The sequence below is a fragment of the Bufo bufo genome, chromosome 4, assembly GCF_905171765.1.
Source record: "Bufo bufo chromosome 4, aBufBuf1.1, whole genome shotgun sequence".
NCBI lineage: Eukaryota > Metazoa > Chordata > Amphibia > Anura > Bufonidae > Bufo > Bufo bufo.
Genome location: NC_053392.1, coordinates 60,969,169 through 60,992,473, shown reverse-complemented (window position 1 = coordinate 60,992,473; position 23,305 = coordinate 60,969,169). Strand labels below are relative to the sequence as shown.

The window sequence follows — 23,305 nt, the reverse complement described above, 5'->3', positions numbered from 1 at the left end:
CCCTGACAGTAATAGTGTAAACATAATGGTGCAGGTTTATCAAAACTGGTTGAGAGTAGAACTGGCTTAGTTGCCCCCAACAACCAATCAGATTCCACCTTTCATTTTTTAGAGCTCCTTTGGAAAATGAAAGGTGGAATCCGATTGGTTGCTATCAAACGGGTGCAAAGGAAAACTGGCTTAGTTGCCCATGGCAACCAATCAGATTCCACCTTTCATTTTCCAAAGGAGCTTTAAAAAAATGAAAGGTGGAATCTGATTGGTTGTTGGGGGCAACTAAGTTTGCTCCCCAAGTAACTAGGGAATTTGTGATAACTAAATACTAGAAGAAGTGCTCCGCAAGCAATGACTTCTACAAAATGTCCGACCGGAGACATCACTGTAAACGCTAGCAGACATCTTGTGACCGGAGAGCACCTGCTTTCCACCAATCAGAACCTAAATAGCAACTCCACTCACCAATTAGCGGCCGGAGCTTGGAGTGTGAAGAAATCGCAGCTCTGGATTGGTTCCCGCGCAGTGACTTATCCTGTCACGTGATTGGTCCGAGGCGCTGTGTGAGGTGACAGGGCCGTTGTGTGAGGAGGGGGGGAGGAATGATGGCGTCGCCGGCTCCCTCCACGGATAGCATGGAGGTGCTGCAGGGAGACGGGGCTCCCGACAATGAGGCGGAGGTAAGGACGCGGGGTTCTGGCGGGGAGTTTCATCGGTTACTTGTGATGCCTTTGGATTTCTCTGGCTAATTGCCCTTCCCCCTTTTCCCGAAACCACGTGACTGCTGCTACTATGGTAACACAAGCTAAGAGACGTCATGTAGTTGCCCATAGCAACTAGTTAGGGTGTAGTTAAATCTGGTTGCTAGTGGCAACTGCTACCCTGTAAAGTGACCTATCTTGGAGGACACTTTGCAAAATAAAATTTGGTTAAAGGGGTGTACCCATCTCAGACCTCACTAGGAGGGGCCAGTCCTACCTCTGGGGCCCGCACCTATACTTACAGCAGAGCCCAGGGACTAATGGATATGGCCGAGCCAGCGCCTTGGCTATTTTCTGCGCACTCCCAGGAATGAATGGAGGGCGGCCATGTACTGTGGAAACATGGTGCCAGTCAGTAACACTTGGCTGCGCCCCCTGTATAGTCATCGTACTTGGTGATCCCCATCTCGATAGGGGTCCGTCCCAGTCATGCGGGTGCACGCGTGGAGAGAGATGGGTGTGTGCGTCCACCTCGCTTTTCACAATAGCTGCAAAATGGGGGGGGACATGGGACCCCAATTCTCGAGATAGGTGGACGTTACCGGCCTATCCATGAGTTTGGAACGCTTTTAAATCCCCAAACATCAGCAACCTCTTCCTTACTGTTGAGGGGCGTTCCCATCTCAACATTCGTGGCGCCGCGGTAGGATTTGTCACAAATGTCTGATGCAGTGCCTCTAAACTGATGGGATGGCTAACCTTGGCACTCCAGCTGTGGTAAAACTACAACTCCCAAGATGCCCCCCTTGCTTGGCTGCTCTCAGAACTCTATAGAAATAAATGGAGCATGCTGGGAGTCGTAGTTTCACCACAACTGGAGTGCCAAGGTTAGCCATCACTGCATACTGACTGGATGGAACACTGCGCATGCGCTGACGCCTTCCATTCAGTTTTGATAATGGCCTAGTCCAGGGATCAGCAACCTCCGGCACTCCAGGTGTTGTGAAACTACATCTCCCATCATGCACACTTGCTCGGCTGTTCTCTGAACTCCCACAGAATTGAAAGGAGCATGCTGGGAGTCGTAGTTTCACGACAGCTGGAGTTTGCTGATCCCCCCCCCCCCCGGCCTAGCCAGTGCCTCCAGGCAGTCCCATAGTGGTGAATGGAAGGTGACTGCGCATGTGCCATGTGCTCTTCTTCATTTTAGGGGCCCCATTCAGAAGATGGGTGCGGGTCCCATCCTTCTTACCCATCTGACAACTATGCACAAATGTTGAGATGAGGCAAACCCTTGTGACCCCATCCGCTGTATGTCAGGAGGTTAAAGATGGTGTCTGCTCTGATCAGACGCTGATCTCCTCAGATGCCGCAATCAGTAGTCACTGCAGCATCTGAGAGGTTAAGCAGAGGGGGTGTGGCATTCTCTGACCCCATGATTCCCTCTCTAAAATTGGTTGTCGTTGCAGCCTGGGCGTTTCGAAGGCTTCTAGGTCTGCAGATGTAATCTTCCTATGGAAGGGGTTGTCTCGGCACTTCCATGAAGGGATGGGACTAAACGCCAGGCTTGTGGAAACAGCAGAGCAACAGCAGTGTCCTCCTGATAATAGTAGGTGTAGAATTGGGGTGACGGTATGGTAGCTGTGTAGTTCTGTTAGGCCTAGATAAAGATGCCAGACTAACATTGCACTTGGTGTAATATGTCATGCTGTAAATTGGATCTCTTCCCCCCCCCCCTTTCTGAAAAATGACCAAATTATTAAAATATAAAAGTACTGTATTTATCGCCCTATAAGACGCAGCTAGGTTTTAGAGGAGGGCAATAAGAGAAAAATATTTTTCATTAGACCTCAGCTAACAGCCCCAATGTTAATAAGACCCCCCACAAGACCTCAGATCAGACCCCAATGTGAATGACCCACAGTCAGACCTCAGATCAGCCCCCAGCAGCCGCCATTGTCTCAGATCAGCCCCTATTGCCTCATGTTTAATAAAATAAATCAATCACTTGCCTCTCCTGCTCACCGCTCGCACTCTTCTTCCTCCTGCTGTCGGCTGCGCTGTGAACCAGCGCGCACAGCGTGAGATCAGAGCGCCCTCACTGCACAGCCGAGGAGCAGAAAGCGGTGAGTACAGAGCCTTCACCACTTACCGGTCCTCTGGTATTAATGAGCGCTTACCATAATGGAAGCGCTCATTAGAATTCGCCCTATAAGATGCAGGGGCATTTTCCCCCCCACTTTTGGGGGGAGAAAAATGCGTCTTATGGGGCGAAAAATAAGTTGAATACCATCATGGAGAAAAATCAAAATGCCCAAATCGGCTTTTTTTTATATTTTTTTTCACCTCGACCCAATTAACCCTTAGACTACTGGAGTTACAGGTTTTGTTCCCACGGCGTTCCGTTTGTGGCAAAACTGACCCATGCCCTTCATTCTCTGAGTCAGTACGATTACAACAATACCACATATATATGTGTGTGTGTGTGTATATATATAATCTCTCTATCTCTTTGAGGGGGGGGGGGATTTCACATCACAATATTCTGACCCCCATAACTTTATTTTTATTTTTTTTTAGTTATATCTACTGAGCTGTGTGGGGGGGGGGAATTTTTGCAGGACAATCTGTAGTTTTTATTGATACCATTGTGAAGTGTTTTTGATCACATTTTATTACTTTTTTGGGTAAGAGAAGCCATGGAAAAAAATGGCAAATTGGCCATTTTGACACTTTTTTTCTGTTACACCATTCGCCGTATTAGAAAAGTATTTTTATATTTTAATAGTACGGGTGTTTTAGGTCGCGGTGATACCCATGATTAAGGCCTCTTTCACACTTGCGTTGTCCGGATCCGTCGTGTACTCCACTTGCCGGAATTACACGCCGGATCCGGAAAAACGCAAGTGAACTGAAAGCATTTGAAGACGGATCTTTCTTCAAAATGCGTTCAGTGTTACTATGGCAGCCAGGACGCTATTAAAGTCCTGGTTGCCATAGTAGTAGTGGGGAGCGGGGGAGCAGTATACTTACAGTCCGTGCGGCTCCCGGGGCGCTTCAGAATGACGTCAGAGCGCCCCATGCACATGGATCACATGATCCATGAGATCACGTCACCCATGCGCTTGGGGCGCCCTGACGTCACTCTGAAGCGCCCCGGGAGCCGCACGGACGGTAAGTATGCTGCTCCCCCGCTCCCCACTACACTTTACCATGGCAAACAGGACTTTAGCGTCCCGGCAGCCATGGTAACCATTCAGAAAAAGCTAAATGTCGGATCCGGTAATGCGCCGAAACAACGTTTAGCTTAAGGCCGGATCCGGATTAATGCCTTTCAATGGGCATTAATTCCGGATCCGGCCTTGCGGCAAGTGTTCCGGATTTTTGGCCGGAGCAAAAAGTGCAGCATGCTGCGGTATTTTCTCCGGCCAAAAAACGTTCCGTTCCGGAACTGAAGACATCCTGATGCATCCTGAACGGATTTCTCTCCATTCAGAATGAATTAGGATAAAACTTATCAGGATTCTTCCGGCATAGAGCCCCGACGACGGAACTCTATGCCGGAACCCAACAACGCAAGTGTGAAAGGGCCCTAAGGTTGTTTCAGGTATCAAACGTTCGATACCCAATCAATACTTTTGTCCCAGTATCGATACGATACCGGGATTTGTCTTTCATCCATACTGCACAGCCCAGTATCAGAGAATATGGCCGCGCTGCTCTCAGCAGCACTGGGACGAAGGAAGCTGCGCCACCAATGATCACTAACGTTTAATATCCAACTACAGCCGGCGGCAGAAACACATTGCCGGCATCTTGCCTCTGACAGAGCGCTGCGATCCACAGCAGTTAACCCCCTCAGGTGCCTTAAAAACATTGGTGGCGCAGTGCACCCCCTCCTCCCCAGTATTAAAAACATTGGTGGCAGTGGCCACAGGGTCCCTTCTCTCCTCCTCCTTCTCATTGGTGGCAGTGGCAGCTTCTGATTGGAGCCCCAGCTGTGTATCCTGGGGGCTCAGTTACCATGGCAGCCAGGACCCCACTGAAGCCCTGGCTGCCATGGTAACTAACCTCCCTGCTGCTGTGTGTACTAAGCACAGGACAGCAGGGACAGTGTGAGGTCCTATTCACCCTAATAGATCTCTATCAGGGTGAACAGGACAAGGGATTAAAAGATCCCAGGTTCTGGCCCCTAAGGGGGGGGGGAATAGTTATTAATAGTTATTAAATAAAAAGTAAAAAAAATATATATATATTTAAAAACACAACAAAATATTTAGTATAAATCACCCCCTTTCCCAATCTTACATATAAAATATATAAACAATAAATAAAATATTACATATCGCCACATCCGAAAAGTCCAAACTATTAAAATATAAAAAAATATCTCCTATGCAGTGAACGCCGTAAAAGAAAATAAAAACTGCACGGTTTTCTTTTCTGTACCCCCCAGAAAATAGGATCGGACTGTTCGATTATGGGCCGGACGTTCCATAAAATGCTGAATGCACGCATAGTATCGAGTATTGCAATACTTTTTTATGGTATCGAAACCAAATCAAAATTTGGGTATTGTGACAACCCTACCCATGATGTTTAGTTTTTTTGTTTATGTATTTTTTTTATTATGCGGAAAGGAGGGTGATTTAACCGCTTACCGACCGCCTAACGCAGGGATGCGTCCTGGCGGCGGTCGATTCATTCTTCCTAGACGCATATACGCGTCATCTCGCGAGACGCGAGATTTCCTGTGGACGCGCGTTCACAGGAACCGAAGGTAAGCGAGTGGATCTGCAGCCTGCCAGCGGCGATCGTTCGCTGGCAGGCTGTAGATGCGATTTTTTTTTTTTTTAACCCCTAACAGTTATATTAGACGCTGTTTTGTTAACAGCGTCTAATATACCTGCTACCTGGTCCTCTGGTGGTCCCTTTTGCTTGGATCGACCACCAGAGGACACAGGCAGCTCAGTAATAAGTAGCACCACACTACACTACATCTCCCCCCCCCCCCCCCCCTCCTGTCACTTATTAACCCCTGATTACCCCATATAGACTCCTTGATCACCCCCCTGTAAGGCTCCATTCAGACATTTTTTTGGCACAAGTGGAAATTTTTTTTTTTTTTTTTCTTACAAAGTCTCATATTCCACTAACTTGTGACAAAAAATAAAATCTCACATGAACTCACCATACCCCTCACGGAATCCAAATGCGTAAAATTTTTTAGACATTTATATTCCAGACTTCTTCTCACGCTTTAGGGCCCCTAAAATGCCAGGGCAGTATAAATACCCCACATGTGACCCCATTTCGGAAACAAGACACCCCAAGGTATTCGCTGAGGGGCATATTGAGTCCATGAAAGATTGAAATTTTTGTCCCAAGTTAGCGGAATGGGAGACTTTGTGAGAAAAAAAATTAAAAAAATATCAATTTCCGCCAACTTGTGCCAAAAAAAATTAAAATTCTATGAACTCTCCATACCCCTCATTGAATTCCTTGGGGTGTCTTCTTTCCAAAATGGGGTCACATGTGGGGTATTTATACTGCCCTGGCATTTTAGGGGCCCTAAAGCGTGAGAAGAAGTCTGGGATCCAAATGTCTAAAAATGCCCTCCTAATTTGGGCCCCTTTGCGCATCTAGTCTGCAAAAAAGTGTCACACATGTGGTATCGCCGTACTCAGGAGAAGTTGGGCAATGTGTTTTGGGGTGTCATTTTACATATACTCATGCTGGGTGAGATAAATATCTTGGTCAAATGCCAACTTTGTATAAAAAAAATGGGAAAAGTTGTCTTTTGCCGAGATATTTCTCTCACCCAGCATGGGTATATGTAAAATGACATCCCAAAACACATTGCCCAACTTCTCCTGAGTACGGAGATACCAGATGTGAGACACTTTTTTGCAGCCTAGGTGGGCAAAGGGGCCCACATTCCAAAGAGCACCTTTAGGATTTCACAGGGCATTTTTTACACATTTTGATTTCAAACTACTTCCCACACATTTGGGCCCCTAGAATGCCAGGGCAGTATAACTACCCCACAAGTGACCCCATTTTGGAAAGAAGACACCCCAAGGTATTCGCTGATGGGCATAGTGAGTTCATGGAAGTTTTTCTTTTTTGTCACAATTTAGCGGAAAATGATTTTTATTTTCTTTTTTTTTTTTTTATTACAAAGTCTCATATTCCACTAAGAAAAAAAGAAAAAAAATCATAATTTTCCGCTAAGGCTACTTTCACACTAGCGTTTGGGGCTCCGCTTGCGAGTTCCGTTTGAAGGGGCTCACAAGCGGCCCCGAACGGATCCGTCCAGCCCTAATGCATTCTGAGTGGATGCGGATCCGCTCAGAATGCATCAGTCTGGCTCCGTTTGTCCTCCGCTCCGCTCAGCAGGCGGACACCTGAACGCAGCTTGCAGCGTTCGGGTGTCCGCCTGGCCGTGCGGAGGCAAACGGATCCGTCCAGACTTACAATGTAAGTCAATGGGGACGGATCCGTTTGAAGTTGACACAGTATGGCTCAATTTTCAAACGGATCCGTCCCCCATTGACTTTCAATGTAAAGTCAAAACGGATCCGTTTGCATTATCATGAACAAAAAAAAAAAAATTATTATTATTTTTTTTTTTTTTGTTCATGGTAATGCAAACGGATCCGTCCTGAACGGATCTAAGCGTTTGCATTATAGGTGCGGATCCGTCTGGGCAGATACCAGACGGATCCGCACCTAAACGCAGGTGTGAAAGTAGCCTAACTTGTGACAAAAAATAAAAAGTTCTATGACCTCACTATGCCCATCAGCGAATACCTTAGGGTGTCTACTTTCCGAAATGGGGTCATTTGTGGGGTTTTTCTACTGTCTGGGTATTGTAGAACCTCAGGAAACATGACAGGTGCTCAGAAAGTCAGAGCTGCTTCAAAAAGTGGAAATTCACATTTTTGTACCATAGTTTGTAAACGCTATAACTTTTACCCAAACCATTTTTTTTTTTTTTTTTTTTTACCCAAACATACTTTATTTTTTTTATCAGAAACATGTAGAACAATAAATTTTGAGAAAAATGTATATATAGATGTCGTTTTAAAAAAAAAAAAAAAAAATTACAACTGAAAGTGAAAAATGTCCTTTTTTTTTTTTTTTTTTTTTTTCAAAAATTTCGTAAAATTTTTATTAACAAAAAAAGTAAAAATGTCAGCAGCAATGAAATGCCACCAAATGAAAGCTCAATTAGAGAGAAGAAAAAGAGGTAAAATTCATTTGGGTGGAAGTTGCATGACCGAGCAATAAACCGTGAAACTAGTGTAGTGCAGAATTGTAAAAAGTGGTATGGTCATTAAGGGTGTTTAAGCTAGGGGACTCTAACTTTTTTTTTTTTTTTTACTTTATGATTTTGAAGCTTGTTTTTGAGTGTACAAAATAAATTTTTTAAAAATATATATATTTTTTAAATTCTGAACAATCATGGATTTTTAAAATCCACTTATTGCTCAGACTTGCTCATTCAGCGAGACTTGGCGTATTCTCACTGGCCACAGAGGATGCCGGTAAGAAGCCTGGAAGCCGAGCAGTTTTTTCACACTTAAGATGCCGTGGTCTCACTTGAGCACGGCATCTATAGGCTTTAATTACCATGATCGGCATTATTGCCGGTCGCAGGTCTCTGCTGTTTGACACAGTGGATGTCCGCCAGCCTATGCACCCGCTGCACCATAGACTGGACAGCATTTTGCGGACAAGCATTGGACATGTTTTATCTTCTATACAGAAGCAGATGGCCCTCGGCGTGCTATCCGTGGATTTTGAGGTCCCATAGAAATGAACGGGTCTGCATCTGATCCGCAGAAGTAAAAATGCAGTTGTGTGAATGGGCCCTAAAGGTAACGTGTCAGTTTTAGTGCACGGTGAGAAAAGAAATTTGTTTGATGCTGGTTATCAATTTAGGCGTTCCCAAAATATCTAGGCAAGTAACCGTACATAAAGATTTGGTGGGTTTTACGCTTGTTACGTTCTCAGTGCGTTTAGATTGGTTTCTGTGCAGAGGACGGGCTCAGCAGTCAGTCCTTGTTCAGATGGTTGCTATTGCTTAAAGGTCTCCTACGGTGTGCAAATGGTTAAAAAAAATAATAATAGATTAAAGCTCTTGCACTTCCCTCGCTGACCCCCAATTGCTGCTGTAGTGATGGTGCCCGGGATCTGCTCCTATTCCCGGCTGGGAACGTCCTCTGGCGGTCACTGCTGCAGGCATATGCAGCTCTCACAGGGGTTGTATTGCGGCTAGCTCCGCGACTCCGTTCTTGTCTTAAAACTTAGATTGTCAGCTTTAAAACAAGACCGTTTGGGCTAATAGGAGAGCGGACCTTCCCTCATATTATGGACGCCATCGCAGACTCTGCTGAAAGCTGCGACCTCCAGTGTTCTTCTAGTTACGTGACTATAGTGCAGCACTCGCCAGTAGCAACAACTGTCTGGATGAAGACCCCCGTTTCTATTATCTGGCTCAGTAAGGTGGGCACTTTGATACAGAGGGGTGTTGAGTGTCTCTGATCTCAGTCCTATAGTCGGGACTCCTGTGAAGTGCGGGGGATTATCCGGAGTCCTGGGCTGTGATGTGCAGCACATGGCGAGCTCCTTCTCCGGCGTTCTGACGTGGTATCTGTGGCACCGTATACGTGATGGGTTTTATGTTATATCCCCATATTCTGTCTGACATTTGACTTGAATGAAGACGTCTTGTTTCTTCCCATCCTTTAGAGCATGGCAAACGTTTCCGGTGATGAGATCAAGATGTCTGAGAAAAGTAAGTAATGCCACAAGGTGCCCGGCCGATCCGCTGAGCAGCTTGTATTTTTTCCTTACTATGCTGAGAAGGTGATGTGTACGGATCTCGATGATTCTGCCTCGTCTCGGGTTTCTTCTTGTCTGCAATGTCGGGTCCATCCATGGAGAATCCACAGCAGATTCTTTGTCTGTGACATGCTGATTCTGCTGTGGATTTTCGATGTATATCGCCCCCCAACTACATTGAAGATGTGCAGAAAACTGGCTGACATTTGTTAAAGCAGCCTCCCTGTGTCGCTGTGGGTTTACCAGTGTAAAAGCCATGGATTTTCCCTGCATATTAACATCCCTTGTGGACATGCCCAGGCCACCACGTTATCTGGCCATATTTCTTGTGTGTCTAGCCAGGGGGGGGGGGGGGGGGGGGCGTCCTCCCAGTTTCAATATACCACAATCCTTTTCCCTGGCATGACATGCCCCTCTGGCAGCATCTTATTTAATAATTCGCAGGAAAGAATAACAGTTGGCAAACAAGCGTTTTACTCCAACTGGTGTCTGGACCTGTCCGTTTGTGTTGTCACAAATCGTGTGCTGTTTTTAGTCGCGCGTGCTGTATTCTTAATACTTTTATCATTTTCTTGTACCGTCTCTCAGTGTCTTGTGCTGTGCCGCGTCCTCGCTTTGACGTCTCGCTCTTCTACTTAACCCGAAAATTCATGGACATCATTAAATCTGCCCCAGAGGGCGTCGTGGACCTAAATGAGGTCGCCAAGCAGCTAGGGGTGAGAAAGAGAAGAGTGTACGACATCACCAACGTATTAGATGGGATCCAACTCATCCAGAAGAGATCCAAGAACCTCGTCCAGTGGGTGTAAGTCACGTCTGATAGTCTTTCTTTTCATTTCAGTTAAATTTAGAAGCGATTTGGTTTTGTTTTTTTGTTTTTTGCCCATAAAGCATTTGGCGGCCATTACAGTCTGTCAGAAGCAGAAGATGCTGCATGGTGGGATGTCCGGGGGGGCAGCTTTATGCCTTTGCTGGGACTGGAGTATTGTCGATCTAGGAATGTCAGTTCTCCTACCCGATATTCCTGACCGATGTGCAGCTTTTTGTACTGCAGGGTTGATACCCGACTATTGTAAATTTCTCATCTTACCACTGGGGGGTAGCATAACATTTCATGAATGATATATTCCTTTAACCCCTTAAGGACACAGCCTTATTTCACCTTAAGGACTTGGCCATTTTTTGCAAATCTGACCAGTGTCACTTTAAGTGGTGATAACTTTAAAACGCTTTGACTTATCCAGGCCATTGTGAGATTGGTTTTTTTGTCACATATTGTACTTCATGACACTGGTAAAATGAAGTCAAAAATGTATTTATTTTTTTTTGCGTAAAAAAATTACCTAATGTACCAAAAATTTTGATAAATTTGCAAATGTCAAAGTTTCAGTTTCTCTACTTCTGTAATACATAGTAATACCCCCCAAAATTGTGATGACTTTACATTCCCCATATGTCTACTTCATGTTTGAATTATTTTGGGAATGATATTATTTTTTGGGGATGTTACAAGGCTTAGAAGTTTAGAAGCAAATCTTGAAATTTTTCAGAAATGTACAAAAACCCAATTTTTAGGGACCACTACAGCTCTGAAGTCACTTTGAGAGGCTTACATAATAGAAACCACCCAAAAATTACCCCATTCTATAAACTTCACCCCTCAAGGTATTCAAAACTGATTTTACAAACTTTGTTAACCGTTTAGGTGTTGCACAAGAGTTATTGGCAAATGGGGATGAAATTTGAGAATTTCATTTTTTTGCCTAATTTTCAATTTTAACCCATTTTTTCCACTAATAAAACAAGGGTTAACAGCCAAACAAGACTGTATCTTTATTGTTCTGACTCCGACTGTACGGGCACACAGTAGGGCGTAGAGTGAAAGGTGCGCCGTTTCGTTTTTGGAAGACAGATTTTGCTGGACTGGTTTTTTTTGACACCATGTCCCATTTGAAGCCCCCCTGATGCAACCCTAGAGTAGAAACTCCATAAAAGTGACCCCATCTAAGAAACTACACCCCTCAAGGTATTCAAAACAGATTTTACAAACTTTGTTAACCCTTTAGGTGTTGCACAAGATTTAGTGGAAAATTTCAAAATTTCACTTTTTGGACAGATTTTCCATTTTAATTTTTATTTTATTTTTTCCAGTTATAAAGCAAGGGTTAACAGCCAAACAAAACTCAATATTTATGGCCCTGATTCTGTAGTTTACAGAAACACCCCATATGTGGTCGTAAACTGCTGTACGGGCACACAGCGGGGCGTAGAGGGAAAGGAATGCCATACGGTTTTTGGAAGGCAGATTTTACTGGACTGGTTTTTTTGACACCATGTCCCATTTGAAGCCCCCCTGATGCACCCCTAGAGTAGAAACTCCAAAAAAGTGACCCCAATTTATAAACTACGGGATAGGGTGGCAGTTTTGTTGGTACTAGTTTAGGGTACATATGATTTTTGGTTGCTCTATATTACACTTTTTGTGCGGCAAGAAATCGCTTTTTTGGCACCGTTTTTTTTTTGTTATTTACAACATTGTTATTTAGATCATGTGGTAATTTTATAGAGCAGGTTGTCACGGACACGGCGATACCTAATATGTATACAATTTTTATTTATTTATGTAAGTTTTACACAATGATTTCATTTTTAAAACAATTGCGATTGGCCAGCGCTACAGAAGAACAAGGGCAGACTCCGCCTACCATAACTTAGTGAACGGAGATACCGGAGGGCATAGCCGGAGAACGGAGCGGCGCCCGGGGATAATAAGTGCAGTGAGATCCCCGGGCGCCGCTCTACATGTCTGTATACTTAGTTCACAGTGTAATAATCTGTGAAAGGTGTAATAATCTGTGAAAGTAGGGTCTAATTTTTTGCGGGATGAGATGACTGTTTGATTTTTGGGGTGCATATGACTTTTTGATCGCTTGCTATTACACTTTTTGTGACGTAAGATGACAAAAAATTGCTTTTTTTTTTTTTACGGTGGTCACCTGAGGGGTTAGGTCATGTGATATTTCTATAGAGCTGGTCGATACGGACGCGGCGATACCTAATATGTATACTTTATTTTTATTTATGTAAGTTTTACACAATGATTTCATTTTTGAAACAAAAAAAATCATGTTTTAGTGTTTCCATAGTCTAAGAGCCATAGTTTTTTCAGTTTTTGGGCGATTATCTTGGGTAGGGTATGATTTTTGCGGGATGAGATGACGGTTTGATTGTTACAATTTTGGTGTACATGTGACTTTTTTGATCAGTTTTATTACCTTTTTTGGGAAGTAAGGTGGGCAAAATTTCAATTTCATCATAGTTTTTTATTTTTATGGCGTTCATTGTTCGGGTAAAGTAACATGACCGTTTTATAGATCAGGTCGTTACGGACGCGGCGATACCAAACGTGTAGGGAATTTTATTTTTTTCATTTTTAATCAGTGATAAATGTGTTTGTGTGTGGTTTTTTTTTTTTTTTTTTTTTTTTTTGACCCAGACCCACTTGGTTCTTGAAGATCCAGTGGGTCTGATGTCTGTATAATACAGTACAGTACACTATATAGTGTTTTGTACTGTATTTTACGTACACTTTGTCTGAACAGATCTATGCCTTTAGCACAGATCTGTTCAGCACCATGGACAGCAGGATCCCTGAGAAGGCGTCCTTTTGCCATGGGAACCTTCCCCATCTGCTCAGTTGTGGCCACAACTGCGCAGACGGGGAAGGGTAAGGAGGGTTGCTCCCTCACTCTGTCACCCCATCCTGTCTAGGGGCTGCAAAGGCACAGCAGCCCCCCGATGGGAGAGGGAGGGAGCTCCCGACTGTTAACCTCTGCTTTTCCATACTGCGGTCCGTACGGGCACACAATGTGCTGACACCCTGGTATACCCACTGGCCACCAACGATTATTCAAGGGGAGGCGTCTCCCCCCCCACCCCCCCTTGCACCTCCCGCCGCCATAAAATCATTCAGGGGTGCAGGGGGGGGTTGAGAAACTATATTTTAGGCATAAAGTTTCTGATCCCCACGGTCAGGGACCGCAGGGATCAGAAACTGCAGAAAGCGCAGCAAACCGCAGGTCTGAATTGCGGTTTGTTGCGATCCCCCCCCCCCCCCCCCCCGCGCATTTAGCCGAGGTGCCAGGCACCTTGTTCCGATCACAGCCGGCCGGGCAGCAGTGAATCAGAACAACACATGACGTACCGGTACGTCATGTGTCCTTAAGTACCAGGACATCATGACGTATCGGTACGTCATGTGTCCTGAAGAGGTTAACCAGATGTAAATGCTTATAAGCATACAACACCTGATACTGTGCCCGATCTCAATATAGCAGTAGTAGTTTTCTCACATACTGTACCTGATATTGTCCCCAATGTCATTTGCTGTTCTGTGTCTGGCATGGTGTCCCTAAAGATCAAGCCTTGTTCCATTTAATAACTTGCTTAAAGGGACCAGCCATGTCCTAGCCCCCCTTTTTTTCCTGGATCAGATGTTTAAGGCTTGCTTCACACATAAGTGGTCGGCGACTAGGTCCCCCGTCTATAGAACTCATGATGGCAGCAGTCATGTGGTTGACCGATGTGACATCCTTCCTGGCAGATGCTGATCACTTGCTCGGAGCAGTACAATCTGCAGCACAGGGGTAAGCGATGGGGTCCCACCTCTCGAATCCACACCTATTTTCGGAGCAGGGAGTAGAGTCATATGATTGGCAGATGGAACTACTTTGCCACAACATTGAACTGTGAACTATTCTGGTCACGTGACCATTGGGCAGCACAGGAATCATTTTAAAACTAAAAATGGCCTGATGCAAAAGTTCTTCCTATGATGCCAACAAAAACCTTGAACTAGCTTTTTAGCTGACCAGATATCTGCTTTAAATGATTAAAACACTGGTTGCCTACAGCCACCACTAGAGGGAGCTCACTACATCAGGGCTTGACAAATTTCCTTGGAATCTAGGAGCCAGCTAAACAAGTTAGGATGCGTTTTATTTTTTAACCTTTTTATAAAGCCTTATTTTCAGCGACAAAAATAACACCTCTTAAATTAACATATAAAGAAGTCTAGAACCAAACAACATGGGCATTGTTTATTATCAGTGCGCTGTGACGTCACTGTGTATAATCCCTGCGTTGCAGCTGACAGAACTGAGATCCCTTCCCCGGGATGTTTGGTCCAGGCTCATTGTTCATCTCATAGTTCTTCTCTTGTAAACTTATTTTGTGACAAGATAAAACTGAAGTAGCGCTGGCTTTGAAGAGAAATGTCCCTCGTTGCCGCCTGTATCCGCCGTCACTGCGGGATCACTGCCCTTCTGCTGTCCCGAATTATTTGTCCTGTCCGGGGGATAATGGAGTCACTGTTGTCGGCGTCTTCGGGGCCGTCCTTGTGCTCTCTCCGCTGTGGACGCGCAGGCCGGCCGGGATTTGGTTCCAGCTCTTGCCGGATCTACATCCTGTGCTGTGATAGGGAGGGGGTGGGGCTGCAGTCCTGTTTGTCGGGGGAATCTCGGAGTCCTGTGAGTGCATTAAACCTCATGCACACGTCCGTAGAACACGGACTGTGTGATACCGACCTGGATTTCTTCTGAGTGCAGAAGCCCACGGCGTCATTGGTTGCTATGACGCCGTGCGCTTCTTGCTGCCGCTGCAGTACAGTAATGCACTGATATGATCTAAGTCGGTATCACACTGTCCGTGTTCTACGGACGTGTGCATGAGGTTTTACGGTGATGAGACGGCTCCTCTCCAGGAAACACTGGAAGAGGCTTTGTACAGGAAATCAGAAACCCTGAGTGCCTAGAGGGCAGGGAGGGAGTGATGTCACTCGGCTTAACCCGTCATGTGCACCGCCTGTCACATTGTTAGGACCTTTCATCTGGCAAAAAAATTGTGAACTAAGTGTCATGATCTGTAGAGCGGCGCCCAGGGATCTCACTGCACTTACTATTATCCCTGGGCGCCGCTCCGTTCTTCTGCTATGCCCTCGGGTATGTTCGGTCACTTGGTTATAGTAGGCCGAGACTGCCCTTGTTCTCCTGGGCGTCTACTTTTCCCAGGCTTGTAGTGCTGGCCAATCGCAGCGCAGAGCTTACAGCCTGGGAGAAGACGCCCAGGAGAACGAGGGCAGACTCCTCCTACTATAACCAAGTGACCGAACATACCCGAGGGCATAGCAGTAAAACGGAGCGGCGCCCAGGGATAATAGTAAGTGCAGTGAGATCCCTGGGCGCCGCTCTACAGATCATGACACTTAGTTCACAATTTTTTGCCAGATGAAAGGTCCTCTTTAACGCTCCAGTGGCTGCGCCCGGCTGCTGGTGTGCTGGGGGGCCTATTTTCAAGCAGGGGCAAATACCCAGGCGCCAGGACCAAATTCCTGATCGCCATGGCGACCTTGCGCCTGGGATTTGTCGAGCCCTGAACTACATACTGTTCATATTGCATGATGGGCATAAAAACATAATGAAATGTTTAAGCGGCTAGGAGAACAATGGTTTCACTCGCATTTCATGCTCTGGTTTTAGGGGGACGGACCTGAACCTGACGGGCACAGAGATCTCACAGCAACAGCGGATACGCAGTGATATCAGCGATCTATCAGCGATGGAGGAAGCACTGGATGAACTAATCCTGGATTGTGCTCACCAGTTATTCGGACTCGCAGAGGATGGGGCGAACCAGAAATATCCTTTTATTTTTATGTAAGCATATAGCGGTATAGGTCGTTTATTAGCATTCCCTTCATCTTAAAACAACTTTATTCCATTTATTTTAAGGGAATCTCTAGGCCAGTTATTTTATATGTAGGTCGTAACTAGGGCTGCACGATATGGAAATTTTGTGCGATTGCGATGTTCCGTAGCAGAGAGGAGGGAGGACGGGCGGGCAACGTGTCACTCACTACGTCACGCGTCCGCGCCGCCTGCTTCATTCATAAAGTGGGCGACGCAGGTGCATGACGTAGTGAGTGACACGCCGGCCTCCCTCCCGGCCTGCCTCCTCCCTCCTCTCTGCTGCGGAACTTAGTTGTAAGTAATACAGTTTACAGATTACACATGATTATTATATTTTAACAATCCCTACAGGTTAGATAAGAATATACAACAGTGAGCGGGGCCGGTGCATTAGAATACAGGGACTGCACCGGTCCCCGCTGTCATTCCTAATCCAGATGCCAGCCCCCAGCCCCTTCTCCCTCTGTTTTATACACCGACTGCGCTGTGCGGCATCGCGGGCTCCGTGTATCATTGTAGGGTAATTGCAGCATTTTTGGGTTGGCCAAATCGCCATATCGCAATCGTCGATTATCGCGATACGATTGTTTTGGCGATATATCGTGCAGGCCTAGTCGTAACTATAGTTGGTGGTTCTATAAAGTCGGCTCTCCGATTCACTGCAGGACAATCCCAGACCACCGGAGCCCAGCACCACACAGGAGGCTTTCACAAAGGTGTTCCACTGAAACTTGTAGCCTTTTATGCTGTGTATCCACATGGATTTTTTTAAAGAGGTTGTTTTGGCCTAGGCACTGACAACCCCGGTGGTCGTAACCTGCATCCGATTTTTAAAAACGGATAACTCTCATCTGCTGTTTTCACACCACTACCTCGTTCCAGACTGGAAGTGATATGGTCTCGTGACTGCAGTGGTCACATATGGTAGAACAGCACATCACTATCGCATATGATTGCTGGCCGCATCAGTTTCACAAGGGGGCTAGAGAGTGCCTACTGCCATCGGGTGTAGTGTGGAGACACACAGGACTACACCAGGTGTCACGGTGTGGGGGCTGTTGGCTACCATCTGCTATTTGTAGAGGGGAAAACTGACCATCCTACGGTATGTACAGGACATCTTGGAACCATCCTAATGGCTTTTCTTTTTTTTTTTACTCAGGAGATGTGTTCCAACAAGATAATGCTGTCCATAACTGCCCACGTTACACAACATGCTCTTCATTTTGGAATATGTTCACATATGCAGCACGATCTCCAGTAATCTGCTCAGGCAGAGGAACAAACTGCTGGAGTTTACCGTATTTAGTGTAACCGGACACTGTCGCACATCGCCAGATCGCCTTTGGATCTGACTTGGATCCCACTAGTTCCTGGCATAAATGCAGGCTTTTTGGCCACACAAGAAATGCTGCGTATGCTGTATTGTCTGGACGAAAGTTGCCTTTCATGCTGGAAAGTGGCCGGATCCCTGTCAGATGTCATTATAGTTCAAGGCTGTGCATGCCAGTGACCGGCTATGCTGAGTAAACTCTGGTAGTTCTCCTTGCACAGACTACTGCAGAACCTAGGGGCTTATCCAGCAGCTCCCCTAACCAACTCGCTGACAGTGTTGCCCCCCCCCCCCTTTTCTGGTCCCAGAGAATCTCCCATGTACAGCAGCAACCACCATGCTGAACTACAGGCTCAAGTTAAAAGAGCTTGGAATGACCTATCACAGGAGGATATTGAGTATCTGCCTGACCATTACCATGCCATAGTGGCAGCCTGGGGAGATGCCACCCTGTATTATTGTGACTTGTGTCATATGCCCTGCTGCAGAACTCAAAATAAAGGGTGATCATTGACCGAGCACCACTAGCAGCTTATACTTTGTCAATTGCTTTCCAGGTCCCCCCCAGTAGTGTAACCTATCATTATGCATGAATCTCCTCCAAAGGCTGTCCTGTCACCCTGTGGTTGAATATTTCTGTAAATCTTATCACATGCTTTCATTACTTGATTTCATTCAGTGATTAGGTGCTGTATACACAGTTACTCATTTCCATCTCCTTAACCTGGAGAACATTTGCATATGTAACGTATCAAGATCTCCACAGTATGGAAGATTACCACGAGCAGATGGTTATGGCTGTGAAAGCTCCTGAAGAAACCAGGCTGGAGGTGCCGGCTCCAAATGAGGTAAGTAGAGTGTGCAGGCAGGGCTCCAGACTAAAAAAAATATCAAGGAAACATTGGCTGCTAACCTGAAAAATTTAGGAGCCAAATTTAAAATACATATGTGTTTTTTTTATTATACTATAATTATATGTCTTACCTAGGGTTGTTACAATATCAAAATTTTGACTTGATTTCGATACCATAAAAAAGTATTGCGATACTCGATACCACGTGAAAAAAAAAAAAAACTCCAAAAAAGCCGTGTGCATTCCACATTTTATGGAACATCTTGACCATAATAGAACAGTCCGATCCTAATTTTTGTCGGGACAAGGTGACTAAAAAATGGCAAATTGCATGTTTTTTATTTTTACGGCGTTCACCACATAGGAGATATTTTAATAGTTCGCACTTTTTTGGGTGTGGCGATATTTATTTATTGTTTATATGTAAAATTGGGAAAGGGGGTGATTTAAACTTAATATTATATATTTTTTTTTTTTTTACTTTTTATTTAATAATTATTTCCCCCTTAGGGACTAGAACCCTGGGATCTTTTCATCCCTTGCCCTATTCACCCTGGTAGAGTTCTCTCAGGGTGAATAGGACTTTACACTCTCTCCCTGCTGCTTTTTGCACACAGCAGCAGGTAGCCTACTATGGCAGCCAGGGCTTCAGTAGCGTCCTGGCTGCCATGGTAACCGATCGGAGCCCCAGCATTACACTGCTGGGGCTCCGATTGGAACTGCCACCAATGGGGAGGGGGGGGACCCTGTGGCCACTGCCACCAATGATTATAATTGTTTAATACTGGAGGGGGGGGGCGCACTGCGCCACCAATGATTATACGGTACTTTATAATACTGGGGTTGGGGGTGCACTGTGCCACCAATGAATATAGTTTATGCCTGAATACAAACGCAGGCTGTGGGTGCTGGCCATATCCCATACTGACTGCGCACTGTGATCCGCCGCTATTAACCCGTCGGGTGCCGCACCTGATGGGTTAATAGCGGCGGATCGCAGTGCGCAGTCAGTATGGGATATGGCCAGCACCCGCAGCCTGCGTTTGTATTCAGGCATAAACTATATTCATTGGTGGTGCAGTGGCCACAGCCCCTCCCCTCCTCCTCCCTGCTATCAGCCCATTGGTGGCAGCGGTGCAGGTGGGAGGGACTGCCTCCTTCTCCCCTGTGCTGCTGAGGAGAACATGGCACGAGTTGACAGCAGCGCGTCCCATGTCAGTTTAATGTGAAAGCGGCAGAGCAGCGGAGGGTCTAGGCGCAAATGTAGTCTTGTCGCCACTTTGCAATTCGAAGTTGCATTGGCGACCATTTTGGTCGCCATATAGAGCCCTGGCAGGTTACTACTGCCATGAAAGAGCATAGTCTATACCCAAATGCCTATATATTTGTCCCATTCCATTGATATTTTTGCCGTTTGGAGCTATCCTGACTCATGTGGCAAACGGATAATTAAAAATGCAGTGTGAATTTACCCTTCGGTAGATCTGGAACGAAACTAAAGCATAGTCAGACAGACGTCCCATAAATGTGGCAGCGAGAGCCAAGATACTGTCTAGGACTTTGTGTCTCTTTTATTATGAGGTGTCTCTTTTATTATGAGGAATATAACATTGGATATGTAAAAATGAGCTTCTCCCTAGACCCCAGTGGTGATGTTTATTTATTGGGCTAGCCCGGCTGTACGCTAAATTATAGGCATTTGTTAGTGTGACTAAGGCTACTTTCACACTCGCGTTTGGTGCGTATCCGTCATGGATCTGCACAGACGGATCCGTTCAGATAATACAACTGTCTGCATCCGTTCAGAATGGATCCGTTTGTATTATCTTTAACATGGCCAAGACGGATCCCTCTTGAACACTATTGAAAGTCAATGGAGGTCTGATCCGTTTTCTATTGTGCCAGATTGTGTCATAGAAAACGGATCCGTCCCCATTGACTTACATTGTGTGTCAGAACGGATCCGTTTGGATAAGTTTCGTCAGATGGACACCAAAAAGCTGCAAGCAGCGTTTTGGTGTTTGCCTCCAAAGCAGAATAAAGACGGAACGGAGGCAAACGTGCATTCTGAGCTGATTTTTTTTTCCATTCAGAATGCATTAGGGCAAAACTGATCTGTCTTGGACCGCTTGTGAAAGCCCTGAACAGATCTCGCAAACGGAAACCAAAACGTCAGTGTGAAAGTAGCCTATGGCCCCTTTCAGATAAGCGAGTTGCACTCATCGGACTCTCAACATGAGTATGCGGCAGCTCCTGTCCTGACCTCCTAGCACTGACTGGGTTACGTAGCATTATATTAATTTATGATGCTATGTAACTTTTAAAGGTCTGGAATGTTCTTGATAACACTGACATAATGTTGTCAGTGTTATGCAATACATTCCAGAACTGTAAGGGTGACATAGCAGCATAAATCAATATAATGCTAATTGACCCAATCGGTGCTGGGAGGTCAGGACAGGAGCTGCCGCATACTCATGTTGAGAGTCCGATGAGTGCAACTCGCTTATCTGAAAGGGGCCTAAAACAACTGAACCTACTCAGTGGCGCACCCACATAGGTTTGGCCACGTACTGTGTACTTCAGCAGTGCTCTCATTCAGTTGCTAAAGCCTATTTCATTTGACATTTTCTGTGTGTAAATTGTAAATTCGCTTCTTGTAGAACTGCATTGAAATCCATATCAAGAGTACAAAAGGGCCGATCGATGTCTTCCTATGTGAATTAGAGCATGAAAATGTGGACAAGAAGTCTTTCGAGAATTTGACAAAAGCCGTTAGGATGGAGCCTGAATCAGTTCCTATAGATGGAGGTACAGCGCTACAACATCATTCCTGATATTACCGATTCCTTTCTGTATAATTTTATCTTCTGTAATATACACCAGGATTTTTCAGCAGCTGTAGCTTGTCTGCAGCATAGTGTGCTGCAGCTCTGGCTCATAAAGGGCGACTTCTGAACAGGGGACTTCCTTTATGGAGGGGGTCCAAAACAGGGTTTTTGGGATAAAAAAAGGCTGCTTTCTTTTATAAGCAGTGCCACATCGGTTTATGGATTGTGCCTGGGAGTCCAATTCTGCTGCATTAACCCCTTCCCACATTATCTCGTACATGTACGTGGGGGAATGTGGTGCCTTACCGCATTCCCACGTGCATGTACGTGATGGGATCGGGCGGGTGTAAGAGCTGCACCAGCCCGATCCGCAGCACGGTCCGGCTGTTACTGATAGCCGGGCCTCTGCTGCATCCATCGGCATCGGATTAACCCTTACACGTGCCGCGGTCAGCGCTGACCGCGGCACGTGCAGGGTTTACAGAGGGAGGGGGCTCCCTCTGACTTCATCGGCCCCCTGCACTGTGCTGACAGGGGCTGATGGTTGCCATGGCAGCCCCAATGCCTTCCACAGGCATTGGAGCCTGCCAGGTACGGAAGTCCAGGAGATCCAGCCTGAGGGCTGGGTTTTCTAGGCAACTGTCAGCGTCTTACTGTGTAAAATGCTGACAGTTCAATTCAGTGCAATACATAATGTATTGAATTGAAACATGAAACGTGAAGTCCCACAGTGGGACAAATATAAAAAGTGAAAAAGTTTATTTAAAAAAAAAAAAGCGTCTTTCCCAAAATAAAGTAAAAAAAAAAAAAAAACATTGTAGAAAATAAAAGTGGACAAAATAAAAACTGTAAAAAAATTTTTTTGTTAACTTGCATCACTAAAAGTGCAATACCAAGAGATCAAAAAGGCATATGCCCCTCAGAATAGTACCAATCTAAGTCACCTCATCCTGCAAAAAATTAGCCTCTACCTAAGACAAGCACCCAAAAAAATAAAAAAAGCTATGGCTCTCAGACTATGGAGACCCTAAAACATGATTGATTTTTTTATTTTATTTTTGTTTCAAAAATGATATAGTGTAAAACTTAAATAAATAAAAAGTATACATATTAGGTATTGCCACGTCCGTAACAACCTGCTCTATAAAAATACCACATGATCTAACCTGTCTGAACATTGTAAATAATAAAAAATAAAAACTTTGCCAAAAGAGCTATTATTTGTTACCTTGCCCTAGGGGTGGGCGATGTGGCCTAAAATCTATATTGCGATATAATTTGAAGCATATGCGATATATATTGTGATATATTATTTTCTTCTGTATGTATACAAATTACAAAACTTTTCAACATTTTTTTTAATGTGTATTGTGTAACAGATCTTTTTTCCAAACAATGTAAAGATGAAGACTAAGTGTTAGTAAAACACACATTTGTTGAAAATAAAGTGCAAAATGTAAAAAAATAAACATTACATTTCTTCGTCCTGTCCTGATTATTATTTATATTGCACAAAAATAAAAAGCTGCACATATTTTAACTAAAAACCCTTCAAGTTTAACAGGTTTCTTTTCCGTTAAAGGGAACCAGTCATCAACTTTGTGCTGCCCATACTAACAGCAGTATAAAGTAGAGACAGGTGAGTTGATTTCAGCGGTCTGTGTAGTTTAAAAGGAAGTGGTTGCCGAGAACCAACATCACAATCATTGCAGACTGGGCCTGAAAGAGTCACGGCCACCTGAGAAGAGTCATGGGTATTCATAATTCCCTGCTCTCCTGCTCACCTGCTGATGACTGACCGTCTTCTACCTAGTTCTCTCCCTTTCTCTCTAGGAGAGAACTGCCAATCATCAGCAGATGGGCGAGAGAGCAGGAGATTATGGATAATCATGTCTCTTCTCAAGTAGATTTGACTCTTTTCAAGGCCTCGGCTATAATGATTGTGATGCTGGTTCTCGGCAACCACTTACTTTTAGCTCATGAGTGACACACCGCTG

At 45.1% G+C, this 23,305-nt stretch overlaps 1 protein-coding gene across 3 annotated transcripts in view; it reads left to right on the top strand.

Annotated features, from left to right (window-relative positions):
• The first annotated feature begins 545 nt into the window (after positions 1 to 545).
• Positions 546 to 23,305, top strand: part of E2F6 (E2F transcription factor 6) — a 63,448-nt gene continuing 40,688 nt past the window's right edge. For 2 of the 3 annotated variants that reach the window (XM_040427324.1, XM_040427323.1), the window contains exons 1-6: positions 546 to 674; positions 9,453 to 9,498; positions 10,134 to 10,350; positions 16,082 to 16,240; positions 18,358 to 18,472; positions 21,141 to 21,288. In XM_040427324.1, coding sequence (XP_040283258.1) covers positions 597 to 674; positions 9,453 to 9,498; positions 10,134 to 10,350; positions 16,082 to 16,240; positions 18,358 to 18,472; positions 21,141 to 21,288 — 763 coding nt within the window. In that variant the 5' untranslated portion in view covers positions 546 to 596. Of the gene's footprint in view, positions 675 to 9,452; positions 9,499 to 10,133; positions 10,351 to 16,081; positions 16,241 to 18,357; positions 18,473 to 21,140; positions 22,106 to 23,305 lie in introns of those variants that run through there. The other variant, XM_040427322.1, reaches the window with a different exon arrangement.